This window comes from Myodes glareolus, chromosome 19, assembly GCF_982192425.1.
Source record: "Myodes glareolus chromosome 19, mMyoGla1.1, whole genome shotgun sequence".
NCBI lineage: Eukaryota > Metazoa > Chordata > Mammalia > Rodentia > Cricetidae > Myodes > Myodes glareolus.
In genome coordinates, this window is record NC_142044.1 from 34,153,587 (window position 1) to 34,171,659 (window position 18,073).

Sequence of the window (18,073 nt, forward strand, 5' to 3'; positions counted from 1 at the left end):
TCCATGTCTGCACTGCCCCATAAGGTAGCTCCCAACCACATGGGGGCAGCAGGTACTTGTAAAATGCCTAGTATGACCAAGGACTTGAATTTTAGTTGAACTTAATTTTAATTTAGGTAGATGCATGAGGTTGCTGGAGTGATGGCTCAGGACTTAAGAGCACTGTTTGGTCTTCTAGAGGACCCAGTTTGATTTCCAGCATCTACATGGTGGCTCACAATCATCTATAACTCCAATTTCAGGAAATTCAACACCCTCTTCTTACCTGTAATGGGTACTTCATGTACATAGTGCACATTCATACATACAGGCAAAATACCCATACACATTAAACAAAAATAAGTAAATCTTTGATGTCAGTAGTTGGTTACTGCCGTACTGGATCATGTGGATTTAACAGACACTGGTCACACGATGGTTTCATAAAAGACGCTGCTGCTGCTGTTCTTAATACTATAGGATATCTGTTCAGAGCGGGGAAAGGGTGTTTTGAGGCTTGTACTCCCCCAGCACAATTATCAACACACATGCATTTTTACCTTTACTAACAGATTTATGTCCTCTGGAGACAGCAGTGAAGAAGGGCCCTGTCAAAGTAAAAACAGATAAGTGCAGACACGCATGCAGACATACAGTATCTTCCATGCATCTTCAGAGGGTGAACGACCTTCAAGAGTATAAGCTGTGACTCCCAACAGATTTGAGCAATAATAGGATGCAGACAGGTCTATCAGAGTCCCAAGCCTGAGACTCACCAAAGGACCATGCCAAAGTAGCAGCCACTCAGGCTGCCTAGCCCTGGACATTTCTGAAGGACTTCAGGCCTTCCTGTCCCCAGTCTCTACATGTTGTCCCCTTCTGTTCTCCCTCCCTGCCCTCATCAAAGCATGATGGGTCACATAAATATGGGACAGAGTGCCTCCAATTCACCTTCCTTGAATTTTTTAGGTAGCCAATAGTTATTGCTGCTAATCATGAATGGCCTAGTATGAATGCAAACCAGTGTGTTCTGCTTTCATGGATGAAAGAACATTTTAAACACAATCCTCTATTCTGGGATGGAAGTCTTTGGTTCTGGAAAGGGGGTCAGAGGCATGTCTGAAGGTATGTGTGCAAGATGCTGCAGCCACCGGACTCACAAACCCACTGAGTCGGAATATGTCTTAGGGAAACTATAGTCAATCTGCAGCACAGGGCAGGATAAGAACTCAGATTGTATTGGGCACAATTAACACGGGGTGAATGGTAAGAAAGAAGACCGTTATAGGTGAGAAGGATCCGTAAGTATTCACTAGGGATTGGAAATCTCGGCTGCAAGCTGCAGACCGTGCAATGGGAAGAGGCACACGGGGACGACTCCCCAGACACAGGCCTTGGACTCCATCCCATATCATGGCAAGCCTGAGCCACCATCATCTGTAGCGGTGATTCCTGAAGAGGGGAAGGCCAAGACAATTTTTCTAGAAGTTTCCATTTTCCCTGGCTCACAGGCTTTGTCTTATCGCGCAACTGACAAGTCATCTAACTGCTTCACAGAATTAACCAGGAACTGTCTACAGAGGGTTTATGTTGTCTCCTGTGCTGAGAAGTTCAACAATTCATTCAATCAACTCTCTGGGCAACTGTGAGGTTTCTGAGAGACGTTGGGGCTAGAACTACTTAGGTTTGGTAGAGTTACTAGTCTGGCAAGGAGAATCCATGTAGCATGCAGTTGCTAAAGATACACCAGAATGAGACACTCCCTTGCCTCCAGTGATCAGAGTGAGACACTCTGGAGAAAAAAATAAATAAATCTGATCTTCTAATAACAATTTATTAACCTTTTAATTTAAAAGGGGAAAGTTTTAGTCGGAGGTCTTATGTGTTTCCCTGAGAATGTCATGCGTTGGGGAGGGGGTCTCATCTAGCTCACTATGAGACATTCTGAGGCAGTAGACACTGTGCCTTTATGATATCTTGCACTGATGTCTTACACGAGCCCTTTGAGTGTGTTGGCCATATTTACAGAGTGACAGAGAGCCAGGGGTGAATACGGTCACCAGCAAGGTTCTCTGATGACATCACCAAGGGTCTTGTTCCTCTCACTTCTCTGAACGCCTCAGGAGAGCTCTGAGGAAAGTCATTTTGGCTTTGTATGGACATGGTAACCTTAGGGCATGGGATACGAGATGCACAGCAGAGTGTCACAAATGCCTTTCAGGAGTTGATCATACACCAGAGATTAGGCCCAGTGACATTAGGAACCATGTGGTGACATGTGTTGGGCCAGAGAATACACAATCTATACCCACCTAGAGTCTCCTTACTCCTGGCCAGCTTCTGTTGCTAATTAGAACTAATTAGAACTGCTGGAGAAGTCACAGTGCCAGCGACTGACACGGGGGTCCAGAGGTTAGGCCTGGCCTGAAGGTGAGACAGCTCTATAGGCCACTCACTATAGAGACCCATGAGAGATCTTGCCAGCTGGATAAAGACAGTGAGACACAACCGCCTACACTGTTTGCTATGCTCTGCCAGTTTATCTTTGCAGGGTGGTGTCCAGGACTGGCATGTGGTGGGTATGATTTAAACATTCAATGCCTCCGGCCTGAGTCTCTCTCTTCTACCTGCTTCACTGTGGCCTTGCCCTTTGATGATGGCATGGCTTTCAAACAACTTCTCTGGCTGCTATTCCGCTGAGTCCATGGAGGGAAAGAGGTATCTCCACAGTGTGCAAGGGGACGCATACCCAGCCCTCTGGAAGTCTTCAGTGAAAGGTGTCACAGCCTCTGAGACAGAATAAGACCCCACTCTGGCTCTCTGCCCTGGCCACCAGCTCTAACAAGACAAGGAGGATTGTATGTACCTTGGGCACTTGTCTGAAACCTGGCCATGCTTGTAAAGAGGACAAGCAACCCTTTAACCCATCATGAGATGAAGTTTCTGTCACAGTGAACAACTTGATTCCAGCAGCAGACAGTGGGGTAAGTCTTAAGACCTGAGATACCTGTCAGATGCCCACTTTCTCTTGGACCCTGGTTAGCATCTTCTAATGGTCTGTCTCCTCCTGGAGCTGCCTCTCTCACCCCCCAGACCTGGTCAGCCTCACAAGTCCCTCCCATGAAGGTCAACAGATAACCTGGTCACCTGGCTAAACCTTTTCTTCTCTGCCACTGCCAATTCAAAGGGTGTCCCAGAAGATGAGGGCACGGTACCTCAGAGACACTGGTTAGAGCTCCAATTTGCTTGTTCTCAACCTAAGGACCTGTCGACTTCTCCTTGAACTCTTAGGGAGTCTCCCATTCTCGTGTGAAAGAAAATAATTGTTCCTAGCTGTCTAAACAGTGCCAACAGGCAACCTAGGCAAAAGACAGGAAATGGGCAAGCTTCTGCCCTAGTTCCACATTCTGTCTTCTGTCTTGTTTCATTATATCTCCGGGTTAGCCTGCCTGCTAGCCCATGGCTGAATTGGACCAAAGGGAGGCATTGTCAGGGGCTTGGAAGGCAAGAAGATGCCCACCTGTCTTGGGCCAGGTTTTCTGGCAGTGGCTTCGAATGCACAGCTCTGATCCCACCGTTCTAGCCAGCACCTAACTGTGCAAACATGGCTCCCACCATGGCCTATCCCCGCTCGCGCTGCACCCAGTATCACTTCCCTCTGCCCGTTTGGCCCCTTGTTAAAGCCTCTTGAACTGTCTCAATTGTGCTTTATTTCTTGCTGGCACCCTGACCGATGTAGTCAGCATTTATCCAGACCCGACAGGTAACATACTGGTTTTCCAGGAGGCCCTCTTTCTCCTGGATTTCCTGGTGCACCCTAAGAGAGAAAAGAAAGCCATCACCACGGCGATAATCTCTACCTGCTCTATACAGCCCTCCATTAAACCCTGTCTCTGCCAACTGCGACTTAGCTGGGGAGGAATTCACCCAACTCTGAAAATGGGCCCTGGTTGACCTTCCAAGTAGAAGTAGTAAATGTATAGGGCAAAGTAAGGCTTTCTGTAAGCCCCATCCAGAACCCCAGACTAAAACCACCTTGTGCACATTCACACACAAACCTGTCTTAATCTTTTATTCCAAATATAAGGACTGGGGCAAGTAGCTTTGAGGGAAAATGTTTTCGTTGGTGACCGGCTATAAGAATGTAAGAACAACAAGGGAGTGATTAAATATGAATGTTGGGAAACAAGGCCTAGAGGGGTTTTCTTTTCTGGCTCAGAATCCAAGGAAGGGAAGAAGGTTGGATGGCCCATGGATAAAGGAGACTAAATGGGGACTAAAGGAACACAAGAAGGGAAGGAGATTAGCAGTGAGCACCGCCGCGTACTGGGGCCATGCATCTTTGTCCTATAAAAACTCATAGCTGCCATTTGTTCATCTTGCCAGTGAATGCAAATGGAATGGCTCTGGTGCCAGGCACGCTACTGAGTATCAGGAACCTACAGACGCTGACGACTCAGGCGGTTCAGAGCTATCTGATCAAAGGCCAAGAGATGAAGACTTTTGACTGTTGGCATCATTATAAAGGGGTTTTGTCCCAAGGGGTCTCAGTTGAGTCTCTGTAATTCCCTTGAGGAGAGGGGGCCAGAACAGGGCCAGGAAGTTGTTCCTGGAAGAATCAGGATGTATTTCATAAGACAGTGAGCAAGAAATAAGAGACAGTGCCTGGAGACCAGGAATACCCAGGGTTCTGAAAACATGATACAAAGGCTTAAGAAAGAAAATCAATAGTTTGCAAAAAGCCATAATTGACAGAAAATAAAATAAATAAGCATCCTGGGGCTTCACAGAAATCCTTGACTGAGCGAGGATTTGGTGCTAGCCATGTGGACAAGGGAGGCCAGGAGATGGTAGGTGAGCTCACAGGGGAGACTCTAATCATGCTCTAAGCCCATGGCTTTTATCTTACTTACATCCTGGCCAGCTGGTCCCTGGGGGCCAGGGAAACCCGGTAAACCTCGAGATCCCTGATGAAACAGAAGAAAAGACAGGTTATGACTACACAAATGACCTGCTGTGGGGAGCCATAGTTGGTGTGAACTGTCAACAGAACCTAAAATCACCTCAGAAATGGGCCTCTGGACATGGCTGTGGGGATTATCACAATCATGCTAAGTGATGAGGGAGGACTGCTTAAATGTGGTCAGGGAATGCTGGGCTGTAGAAAATGATGGTGAACATAGCACTAGCTTGCAATCACATCTGTCTCCTGGCTATGGATGAGGTGTGAGCAGCTGCTTTTTTTTGCTTTGACTTCCCTGCTACAACAGACCACACCTTGAACAGAGCTAAAGTCAGTCCTTTTCTTCCCGAGGTGCTTCCGTCAGGGTCTGTTACCCCAGCAGCAAGGACAGACATTTGACAATAATGCATGTGTCAAAGGTACCTCGATCACACCCTAATAAATAGGACGTGCTCTGTGAACATCTGTGTTCTGTGTGCAGACACAATGCTCAGAGAAACCCTCCCTGGGAATCTGACATGAGCCCTGGGCACTGGCCCCGTGCTAGAGTGGATGGCACAACTTCTGTGGAGAACCAGGTCTGGGTACCCATCCAGAACGCACCTTCTGTGCACCTTGATGGCAGCCAGCCCCTTGAGCTCCTCATTGGTTACACAAGTTTCTTGGCACAAGGCCCAACAAAACGTTCAGCTTGTGCAAGACACTGATCACTTTCTGTAAGTCCACGCTCACTCTGTTGACACTTCCTGGGCAACAGCAGAGAGACGCACAGGCAACAGACTCATCCCTTAAATCTACAAGAGGAAACCAGTTCTTCTTGGGGCGTTGGCTGAACTCACACTACCTGCTCCCGGGAGGTCGTCTGGAGTCTTTGCCGACCTCACCTCAGACCCACCCTTCATCCGGAGCCCCGCCTTCCTCAGCTTTATTTGGCATAATTTACTTTGAAATCTCAGGGTCTTGAACCTCAATTGCTCTGAGCCTCTATCTCTTCATCTAGCAAAATAGGCACCAGACTCCCTGTCCTCCTTAATCAGAAACCATGAATGAAACATTACTTTAAAGTATGTGCACAGAGCCAAAGGCTGGGTATCAGCCCAGCTGTTGACACGCAGCTCCTCTGCTCACGAGGTGACTTAGGGGTGGAAGACACACCAGCCAACATTCAGTGAGTGCTTGAAAGCAGCAACGAACAACTGTGGCTGTTTCTGAGAATAAATGTACCCTGGCAGCTCTTCTGGTGCTTTAGCATAAAATCAGCCCAACGAACTCCCACAATGGCTCGTAGGTACTTCTGCCTCCATCTTACAAATCAAGAGAAACTCTCTCATGTGTTCTTGGCTCTGGGTCTGGGAAAAGCTAGAATTAAAAGAAAAGTTCTGGCTATTGGATTAAATTCCCTAAACTGGGGCTCTACTTACGTAGTGGTGAGTGCTTACTAAGAGGTGAGCCAGTCTCAGTATGTCCGAATATGAAACAGTGATGCTGGTTTAAATGATCTCACCACTCCTTCCCCATATGTCCCACAAGTCTATGCTCGTATTCTGGAGAGTCTGCCTAGTGTGAAGCATTTCTAGTAACTTTTGATTGTCCCTAATTTAGAACTGTGTTGACAGTCCTCCATTTAAAGCATACTGTACCGGGGGTCCTTTGTCTCCTGGTCGTCCTGAAGGGCCCTAAGAAAAGAACAAACAGATTAGCAAACAAAATAGGAATGTACATTTCAACATTTAAACATGCTGTGGGCATTATTTAAAAACAAAAACAAAACAGGGCCTCATGGAGCCAAGGTTGCCTCACACACTAAGTAGGTAAGGAAAACCTTTAACACATGATCATTTTGCCTCCACTTCCCAAGTTCTGGGACTAGAGACACGCACCACCAACCTGTTTTGTAAAGTTTATTGCTAAGCCAAATTTCATCTATTCTTCCTTGAACAAGTGCCACATAGCACCCACCGTTAGTCCCACATGGCTCCTCAGTCCTGTTCCACCACTTCCCCATACCTCTGGTGTGCCCAGGGTTTCCCACCTTACACACCCTTGGAGAGGCTCTGGTTCTTCCTGCCTGGGCCAGATTTTAATTTATCGATGAGCAGCTCTCAGTTTCCCAGGAACAGATGAGCCTGTGTCCTGAGCCTGCTAGCAGATTGTTGTTTCCGAATGGAAGGCTGACATGCCTTGGTGTCTGGACTCAAATTTGGGCCTTGTGAAGGCCTTGCACAGTGCAGTTAGTGGTGCCTCTGTCCTAAGATCAACATGCCCTGCATCTTTCTGGATGTAGCAACTCCCAGGAGAACATGGTTAAGTATTCCCAAGATGGAGAAGAGCTTCCACACAAAGGCCACCGTCCCTGTATTGTGATAAAGTGCCCAGATCCCCTATCGTTTATGTCCCTGAGCAGCCAGTCAAAGAGCTTCGTCTCCAGTGCACTGTGGAGCACCAACGGAAGCAGATATCCAAAGAGACATTAGAGAGGCAGAGTCCAGAGGACAGTAGATCTGTTGCGGGGGGGGGGGGGGATAGTTCTTGGAGCTTTGTAGGGCAGGAACTCCATCAGAGAATAGGGGGATGAAAGACAGTAAGAGCCAGGGTCAGGAAAGACCAGAGCAAAACAGTGTCTTCTGGACATGCCAGGACCACTGTGCTCCTTAGCTGACAGCAACCGTGGTTGCCTGCATTATATCGAGTCAGTGAACACTCCAACAGGGAGGGAGTAGAAGGCCATGCTCTCCCAACTGAAGAACTATGGACAGTTGGTGGCTTCAGAGAGAGGTAAAGTCAATATTTTTCAAGGGTGTGACTCATGGGAGATCAATTACACTCTAATGGAGAGTCCTACACCTGAGTAATTGGGCAGCACAACTGGACTCAGTAGACTATAAAAATTATTTTTAAAAAGAGGAGATGGATTTGAGATAGACTTAGAGATGTATCTGGGAGGAGTAAGAGGGAAGAGTAGGAGATGAATATGATCAAAATATAATGTTTACAAACATTACTTTTTTAGAAAATCAATTAAAATATTTTAAGGGCTAGTGTAGGAGGCCCTTCTATCTATGAGTTGCTTTCATTGGTTAATAAAGGAACTACCTTGGGCCTATAGTAGAGTTATAGGGGAACAGAGCTAGGTGGGGAAAACAAATGGAAGGATGGGAAAGGAGAAGAGTCAGAGGGACACCATGGATCCGCCACCAGAGTCCGACATGCTGAAACTTTGCTGTTGGCCATGACCTCGTAGTGATACACAGATGAATAGAAATTGGTTAAATTAAGATGTAAGAGTTAGCCAATAATAAGTTTAGAGCTAATGGGCAAAACAGTGATTTAATTAATACAATTTCTGTGTGGCCATTTCGGGGCTGAGCAGCCGGGACAAACAACCGGACCCTCCTTGCAACAAAGGGCCGCAGAAGGGGACTGCATAATCATTTCCTTCCTAGTTCTTTCTAAGCATCTTTTTGTAAAGCTGGGTACTCTGTTATGGTTTGAGTGTGAGGTGGTCCCAGGAGTGCACATGTCTCAACAATTGGTCCTGAGATGATGATGCTATCTGGGCAAGATTTGATAATGAGGTGGAGCCTACCTGGAGGAAGAGGGTAGCTGCTGTAAGAATCCAAGGGTTATAGCCTGGGATTGATTCCCACCTAAACTACAGTCCCTAGTTGCCAGCAAAGCACATGCAGGTATCTCCTGTTCCTGCTGCTTCAGCTGTGAATGAACCCCACAGCCCTGCATAAACAGCCATGATGAATTGTATCTCCCAAATAGTGAGCCTGGAAAAGAATATCATTTTTCCTTCGGCATTGTTTTGGTTGGTCACAGTGATAAGAAGGGCAGCTCACGCATGATGTGCATGTTCAAAAGTCATCTTAGTTAACATGCACAAACATGGCAAACCAAAGACAGCTAGGCTTGTATCAAAGGACTCAGGGTCAACTTGGCATAGCTACGTTCTTTGGGGATTAAGCTAAAACAAGTTGAGGTCCAAAAAGATAAACGAAAACACAAAATGCATTTACAGTTGTGAGTTCGAGCATTCTTTAAAAATAATCAAGCAAGTCTAAGGAGGACTCTCTGTGGGGACATTTAGTGACAACGTTCCATGAGGGACACCAGCATTTCCATTCACACTGGGTATATGAGCTCTGCAGATGGGCTGCAGAGGAGAGAATTCCCTCTACAGAGAAACAGTCCAGCTAATAAAGACAGAAGAATCAACTGACAGAACTGCCTTAGCACCAATTTGCAGCCCTTCATGTATTAATTGATGGGGCTTTGGACATCAAAAGGTGTGAACATCACAGAAAAAAAAAACCCACCAGGTGCCTCCTGATGTGCAACAGGCCATCTGTGAAATCTTGCCAAAAACATCAAACCTGAGTCTGATCAAACCTCTGGACCTGGGTACTGACTAATGAGAGCCACAGGGGTGGCGGCTCCTGCTAAACTATCTTATTAGCGAATCCTGATAGCAAGTTGAAAACAACTCCACGGACCAAAATAAGAATAATCCCAACTTCCTTTATAAACAAGTAACAGAATGAAAAGGGGGATGGGAGTCTACAAGTCAGCCAGAGATCTCTTTTTAAAGATTGAGCAATTGCTATTGGCTCAATTGGCTCTTGATTCAGAGACAGAAAACAGTCGAGTGAGACAAGCAAGAGAGAAATGGCAGCAGCAGTGTATCTGGCACTCCGTTTTCCATGTGTGATGATGGTGCGGTACTAAACATTTTAAAAGTTCTTATTTGTCATAAATACAGTCTAAAAATATGTAGGGGATAGGAGTACGTATTCCTGGTCATGATTCAAAACAAGAGAATCAAGAGGATAAGAAAAGGCAAACAGGGATGTGGAGGCTGAGAAATGCAGGCCCATTCACCAGTGTCTGAGGGTCAGAGTTTGGGAGCCTAGCAGGCATAATTGCACCCCCTAACTCAGGAGGTGGCTGCCTGGCCCCTTTCTGAAGTTAAGATAGCTCAGTGCCCTCCTGACAGGTGGTCAGGATATGCAGATGTGTATGTGTGCAAATGTGCATATATGCAAATGTGCTCCTTTCTTTTTTAACTATGAGGTCACCTGGGGAAGGGTGGTCTTCAAGGTAGGCATTCAGCATATGTGACTTGGGGCATCTCGCTACCTAGGCAACAGAATGCTGATGATAGGAAGTCTCAGAGGAACTGTGTGAGTTAGCCTTGCTGTATTATGTTAATGGAGCCTTTTGTTACCTTCTCCCCCAGTTTATGTTGGGTATAAAAGGTGTGGAAAAATAAACGCAGGCGGGTTTTGGGGTCTGAATGATTCCTGAAATACCCTCCCAATACTGTCTTATGTTTTATTTTTATGCATCTGCATATTCTTTAGTTATATTTCTATATTTAGTTATATTTCTATAATTCCCACACCCTTATACTGGTAAGGGGTGATTTTGTTGAGGCCGGTCTTCAACATAGGGATCACTGACTGAGAGAGCCTGGTGGGTGACTGTCTTAGGGTGTATGTTGCTGTGCTAAAACAGAAAGACCGAAAGCAGTGTGGGAGGGTGTGCTCACAGCTCCAATTCCGGGCAATAGTTTATCACTGAGGGAGGTCACAACAGGAACTTGAGACAGGAACCCAGAAGCAGGAGCTGATGCAAAGGCCATGAAAGAGAGCTGCTTACAGGCTGGCTCCTCGCAGTTTGCTCAGCCTGCTTTCCTATAGCATCAAGGACCACCCGGCTTGGGGTGGCACCACTCGCCGTGAGCTGACCCTTCTCACATCTATCATCAATCAAGCATCCGATGATGGATGGTGATACAGACGGAGACCCACATTGGAGCACCGGATGGAGTCCCCCAAGGTCCAAATGAGGAGCAGGAAGAAGAACATGAAAAAGGAAATCAGGACCGCGAGGGGTGCGATCACCCACTGATACAAGGGGACTGATCTAATGAGAGTTCACCAAGGCCAGTTGACTGGGACTGAGCGAGCACGTGATCCAGCCAGATTCTCTGAATGAGGCCGGATTCTCTGAATGTGGCTGGCCAGGAGTCTTTCTGAAAAGCCATTGACAATGACACTGGGACTTGTTTCCTCTGCATATACTAGATTTCTGGGATCCAGTCTGTTTGGATGCTCACCTTCCTGGACCTGGAGGGAGGGGGGAGGAGCTTGAACTACCCACAGGGCGGGAGACCCTGACTGATCTTGGGGATGGAGAGGGAGGAGGGGAGGGAGTGGAAGGAGTGGGAGGGAGTTGGGAGGAGGGGCGGAAATGGAGACTTCTGTATTTTAATAAACTTTGAGAAATAAATAAATAAATAAATGAAAAAAAAAACAAAACCAAAACCAAAAAACAAACAAAAAAAAAAAAAGAAAGAAAACACACCACAGGCTTGCCCACAGTCTGATCTGGTGGGGGCATTTTCTCAAAAGAGGTTCCTTCTTCCAATATAACTCAAGTTTTTGTAAGGGTGACATAAAAACTAGCCAGCACAGTAGCCATATGGCCACATGGGGTGGGGGTGGGAGTCACTGTATTTCTGCGTACTGTTGGTATGTCTAGCACTATGTATAAGACAGAGTGACAGAGAGGAAAGAGAGAGGGAGGAAGGGAGGGAGGGAGAAATGGAGGGAGGGAGGGAGGAAGTATGGGGGGAGGGGATTAGTTTTCCTCTGTGCAAAGCCTGGCATGTCTTTCTTCCCTGGCGTCTCCTCTGCAGGGACACCTCTTTTCTCCGTGAAATTCCTCGCCTGTCTCTGAGTAGAGTCTCCACCTTTTCTGGGGACAGACAGTGGCTCTTCATATCTTTTAAACCTGACCTACTGCGTCCTGATCAGGTATCGAGGGAATGGCTTGTCTCACACCTCAATGAGCATCACACCTTGGCTGGATGGACCTGGTCCTGTGAGTCAACATTCTCTATGCTAAGCATGTAAGACACATCATAGGCATACTGGAGAATAAAACTCACTTTACTTCCTCATATGCCTATGGCAAGAGGAAGGGAGCTGATCAAAATTGTGAACATAGAATGGAGTGCAAAACAATGGCAGAGATAAGGGGAAGGTGTGCACCACATGCCAGACCCTTGGGACTCTGTCTTGTCAGTTTCCACTAGCCACGTCTGTCAACAAGCACTGGTGTAGCCATGTGTGCATGTATTACCAAGCGCACTGGTATTTGTGTATGCATGCCTTTGTGATAAATAGCTGTATGTTTGCGGTGTGTGTGCTACATAAAGGCAGAGATATGCTTCAACAAATGCATTGTTAGGCCATTTTGTCATTGTGTATACATCATAATGTGTCCTTACAGAAACTAAGATGGCTATAACATCATTAAACAAAACAGTCATTATACAAGTCGCTCTTCATCCTTCTGCAGAAGGGGCGCCAGTCAAAGAAAGGTTACCAGTGAAAATGATGTAGTTTCTGAGTGATTATTTTGGGAGTCTGGGCAGTTGGAAACAAACAAGCAGCTCCCTACAACAATACCTAACCTAATTCTCTCTTTCTAAAACTAAAAGACATCAAATCAGACAGATAAGATATATAAATAGAGAGATCATTTGGATGGCCACATAAGTCAAGTCCAGGAGCGATGAAGGACATGAAAACACATATGAAGCACCGAAGGCCAGGCATATAAAGTGGACACATCCCCTCTGTCCTTCTGCTGGAAGAGACACTGAGACATCTGCTTTCAGAGTGCTGAATGTTCAAGGCCAGCTTCCATGTCCTCAATTTGCCTTCAGGGGAACGGCTTCATATCTTTATGTTTGCTTCCTCACACACAGGCAAGCAGAAATAGTCTGGTAGGCTGTTGGAAGGATTACATGAGAACAAAGGAGGAAGACCTCACCTGAGGCTTCTGTTCAAACTGCCAGCCAGAGGCAGGTGATGGTAGATAATATTAGTCTAATTCTCACATTTAGGAGGCTGCTCGCTCTATGACTTTTATATTATTCCATAGAAACTAGAGGAATGCACAGAACACACTTGTGTGGTGCATTCAAAACGCTTCCTTGCCTGAAATCAGTTGACTCTGGGCCTCCTGCCACTCTTAAAACTATCAAGCAGTTGAAGGACTGTAAGGATACCCCAGTGTGTGTGCACTGAGCTTCTTCACTGGTCAAGGCATCCTACAGCTAACTGCCAGAATCTCAAGGCTCCGAAGTACTAAAGAGGAATTTGATGACATCACAGAAGCAAAGGTAAAAGGCTAGACACCATTGTCAAGAGTATCACACCACATTCCCCCAGTTCCCCTGATAGTGCTGCTGAAATTGATGATACTTGGTCCACAGGGAGACTGTCGAGTAGGAAAGAATCTGTCTGGGGTTATGTGGCTGTCAGTGAGCACCTTGTCCTTACAAAGCTCCTGGTATCCAGTCCATGAGCACTTTGATCTCCCCAAAGCCTGAAGGAGCTCATGATTTAGCTCTTAAATCTTACCAAAGGAAGATCAGAGACTACGTGAAGATGAAAGGAGGGTTTTGTTTGTGAAGACCCTATAGCAAAAAGTTAAAACCTCAAGCAGCTGCACCACCTTACTGCCTCCCGTCTGCTGATGGAGTAAGGGTCAACATACCAGCCCCTGGCTTCCTTACGGCGGGTAGCAAAGCCTTAAAGAACAAGCTCTGGAGGAGGCAAGAGGCAGAGAGCAACATACAACAAAATCTACTCCATGTTCTTGTCCCACGGCTTTTTTAGCAAGTCGGATATGTGGGGTTCAAGCCCAAGGTCTGACTGATGGTTCCTGGGAGCAGCTCACTACTTATGGTATTGGTACATCAACAATCCAGCTCCCTTTGTCTTTTGCAGGAGTCTCTGAGAGTGTACCATGTAGTCACCCAGAAGTCAGAAGAGTAAGACTTAGTTGCCCATAGTGCCCACCTGCTCGATAACAAACTCTACCTGAGTTCTCTTCCTATCTCTGACTTACTTTGTCACCATCTAAGAGTAGATTTCTGAGATCATTTCTCAAATAAATTCATGCTTTGGAGGCCTAACTTAACTCTAAAGGAAAACCCATCTCCTCTAAGCATAGGGTGCAGGATATGATCCTTTATACCCCAGCATGGAACTGAGAGAGACATTGGGCTGCTCAGCAAAAATCCATGTTCCCCAATACCTCGACACATCCTTCCTCACCTCCCTTCCACACCTGCTATCAGCAAGTCTTTGAACTCCCATGCAGCTCCTCGGGCCATCACCAGCCTAGGCTGCTGGCCAATGAGATTTATGGCAATGCAATAAGGTTTCATCAGCCAGGAAGCTTTTAATAAGCCCAAGTGGTAGAAATACACTAAAGAGTTGATTTACAGCCTCTTTCTTGGCTGCAGTTAGCAAATTATTTTTCCTGTGGAATCAGCTAGGCAAGAAGATATTTCATGGTGATTTGTGCTAGTTAGATTTGGGGTGAATTGTGCCACCTCTGTTGCCTGGTTGTCTATATGAGCTCAATGCAGTGTATCCTTGGAGAGTGGACAGGACACAAGGGGACAATCACACCCTAGGCATTCAGCATGGACTGTCGAAAGATGAGCTTACTGGGGTGTATCCCTGAGGAGTAGAGGGGACACAAGGGGACAGTCACATCCCAGGCACACAACACGGCATTTTCTGTTCTAAGGGTCAATGAATCAAACTCTTAATTTCTAGGGAAAGGGGCCCTTCTGAGAGGAGGACTTCAGAAACAAGAAGTCTGGGCTACTGTTTCTTTATCTTTGTTCCTTTGAATTACTAGACACTAAAATAAATAAAAGCCCAAGACAGAAAATACAATGGATGTAACGGAGGGTGTTGACTGTCAGAAATTCTAGCTGAAATTTCCCGTGAAAGAAAACAAACCAGACAGGGCTCCCGTAAGGGAATTCATTTGCTCCTGCCACAGTGTCTGTGGCACCTAGAAAGACCGAGAGCCTCCCTGCAATTCTGACACCTTGAAGGAGTCCCCATTGTTGGTAGGATGCCGAAGCAGGTGGTCTTTTCCAGTGGGGAGGCCCCCAGGTCTGTGGGAGAGTGGAAGAAGAGAGAATTATGTGTGAGGAGGGAACCCTAACCTGACTCAGATGCATGGCGGCTACAGACGAAAGCAAAGGGAACTTTTATTTTATGTGATATTATAGATAATAAATTAGATCACTCTCCTTTTTCTTTGGGAGTTATGTATGAAAAATTATGCTAGTTAGCCTATGGATGATAACAATGACCAACACAACAAGATAGCCCCAAAGACACAACAGTGCCACTTACATCTTAGGAGTAAACAAATGCGGGCTCATTTGACTTAAGGGCTGCTCAGAAATGAGATAATTTATGTCTGGTACTGTAAATGTAGCCAACTATGCACAGTGGTAAGGCCACAGACCCTAGAAAACCCACTACTGCCACTATCCTCAGCCTGTATAATTTCTAACCACATTTAAATATTTATTCTTATGCCCACAGATAAATGTAGCTCTCAACTCACAACTAAGAAATGTCATTTTGCAGCAAAGAACATTCTAGAAATCCATAACTGGTCAAAATTCAGAGAACACTGACAATGGGGTGTCCGACCTCAAGTGATACATCAACAATACAACTCTTTACACCAACGGCTCAGAGAACATTGTAAAAGATGGGGGAGGAAAGATTCTAAGAGTCTAAGGATCAATATGTCTACTGGAAGTGTGTGTCTTCTGTATATGGCAGGGTATTTGCACCCAGGAAATCTCAATAATATTGTGGGTAGGGGAAATGCTACAAACTTCAGCCCTAAATAAAGAAATAAAGGCAATTAATAGCTATCTAATACCAAATAGTCAGCTCTGAGCACGTAAACACGCAAGCAACACTACCTGAATTCAGCAGGTTATATTTACAAACACACACACAATAGTAAAGATAAGAGGTCCGAAATATGCTAAGGAGTGGGAGATGGACACAGGAGGAGTTGGATTGGGGAGCCGATGTGAATACAGAACTCTATATGAAATTCTCCATAAAATAATGAGAAGAATGATACTGAGATCTTTTTGGTTGTGGTCTGCATTTCTCAAATGTGGAAAAAGCAGAGACAAGGCCATGTGCTGTTTTGCTATGTTTAGCAGGGGTGAAGTTAGACTGGGCACATGGCTTACAATAATAATTATATGTGGGTAGCTGAGCTATTCTTAGGCATAGCTGAGTATTTGAGTTTCTCTCAAGTAATAGTAAGACATGGCTGACTGTCAAGAAAAAAGAAGCAGTTGAAGCTGAATCAATATTCTGCCTTTAGCAAAGGAGAGAGCAGATGGGAGAAGAGAAAGCCTCAGACTGAAAGTTGTCCTTAAGTTCTGAAAGCTACCATTCAGCCACAGGGAGAAGAAAAGACACTTCTATGATGGTGGAAAGACACAAAACATGATTCCAGTCTCAACAACAGAAATCTAGTTCTTCACCAGAAACAAACCTAAACATCAGCATCATGTATCCTACGGACAAAGTGTGTCTTCCACAGGGGATGCCTGGTTGAGGACAAAGAGAGTGAATCTCCATTGGCTGAGGACATGGAGGAGCCTGGGTAACTCAGAGACAGCAGAGCTACAAGCTCCGTGGGTCTTACATTGGGTGAAATCACAACAGCAGTGATTGTGCACAATGCTGGGCACACCACCCCTGCATCATGGAAAAGGGCAGGACTAAAAGGACCCCACCCAACTCTGAGGAGCTACAGACACTTGCTGGGGAAAGAAGCCATACTCCTCAGTGGCAGTCCCTTGTATAGTGAGTGCCCTTGTTCAAGTAAATAAGCCCACAGCTGTGTTCACACAGGCAACCCTAATTAAATTCAGTTGGCAATAAGGAAAAATCCTGGAAATAGGATGACTTGGTGGGAAGAAGGGCTGCGGTGGAAGGAGGGAGGAAATGAAGGAAATGCTGACTACGTATATTATATGTACTTCATATGCATGTAATGGAATTATGAAGAACAAATACAAGAGTGGTGGGTTTGTTGATTTGTCGCCCTTGTTTTGAATCACACCCCCATGCATTGGTCCAAAAGTTGCATTCTTTTTTTCCCATTAGAAGAACTACAAGTTTTGCACCAACTGCAGCCATGTATACAAACCCTGCATTTAATGGACCCAAGGACGCAGAGCCTGCTGCCACATCAGCTGAAACAGGACTGTCTCTACAGGAACCTACGCTGCAGACTCCCAAGGGAGCCAGCAGGAATCTGCAGTGTGAGTGTGACCCGAGAACAAGGACATTAGCTGAACAAGGACTCACGGGTGGACCAGCAACCCCAATGCCTGGGTCGCCACGGCTGCCGGGAGAGCCAGGGATCCCAGGTGTTCCTCGGTCACCCTAGGGAGATACAAAGAGCAGACGAACAGGTTAGTGCTGACAAGATCAGGAACGATGTACAGGAATAATTATGCTTCCCACGGAATCCTGACCGCTGCTTCATCAGCTCCTCACCCAGTACCATCCTTCATGCTCCATTCTGTGATACACTAAAGGTGCCAGTCCTCCCTCTTAGTCCAGAGGTTCATTACATGAACCAGAGCCCGACGACTGTGAACACATACCTCTCAAAGTGGCCCCAATTTCAACATGACTCCAACTGTGATTAGAAAACTAAATATGCTCCCCAAGTGCAGACCACCTAGCTATGGTGCTTCCCCGACATTCGTCATACCCTCATCCTAAGCAGACGTGCACCCACATTTCAACTCAGACCCCACATCATCAGAAAATAAACACAACAGTGTTTCAAAACTTTCCCAATACCTACACTTCATGAGCAGTTCTTCCGGGGGTGGGAGAAGGAGCCTCAAAGATAACTCTAGTAAGACCAAAGCGTTCAGCAGTGTGGTTAAAAAGATGGATTTGGGTACTGGAGGGTCGACTTTAAATTGTGGCTTCGGCACTAATGAACTGCTGACTTATGGCAAGTGTCCTGAGCATGTGTCCTCACCTACCAGAGTGGCACACAGGAACAGCTGAGTCAGCCTGGTAGCGTGCTGCTTAAAAGAGTTAAGCACAAAGAGAACGCACTGTGGCCCTGCCACTCAGCCCACACAAGGCAACTGCTGCTTTTGCTGCTGTTCTCGCCGTGTGACATGTGTGACATTCCGAACTTGACGGGAGAAGAAAGAAAGGAGTAAAAGAC

The 18,073-nt window shown here is 46.1% G+C and overlaps 1 protein-coding gene across 1 annotated transcript in view; it reads right to left on the bottom strand.

The window, feature by feature from the left end:
- Col22a1 (collagen type XXII alpha 1 chain) overlaps positions 1–18,073 on the bottom strand; it is a 245,719-nt gene that overhangs the window by 68,133 nt on the left and 159,513 nt on the right. The window contains exons 40-44 of the mRNA XM_087898834.1: positions 17,188–17,265; positions 6,583–6,618; positions 4,893–4,946; positions 3,752–3,796; positions 540–587 (exon numbers count right to left, since the gene is read on the bottom strand). Coding sequence (XP_087754960.1) covers positions 540–587; positions 3,752–3,796; positions 4,893–4,946; positions 6,583–6,618; positions 17,188–17,265 — 261 coding nt within the window. The remainder of the gene's footprint in view (positions 1–539; positions 588–3,751; positions 3,797–4,892; positions 4,947–6,582; positions 6,619–17,187; positions 17,266–18,073) is intronic.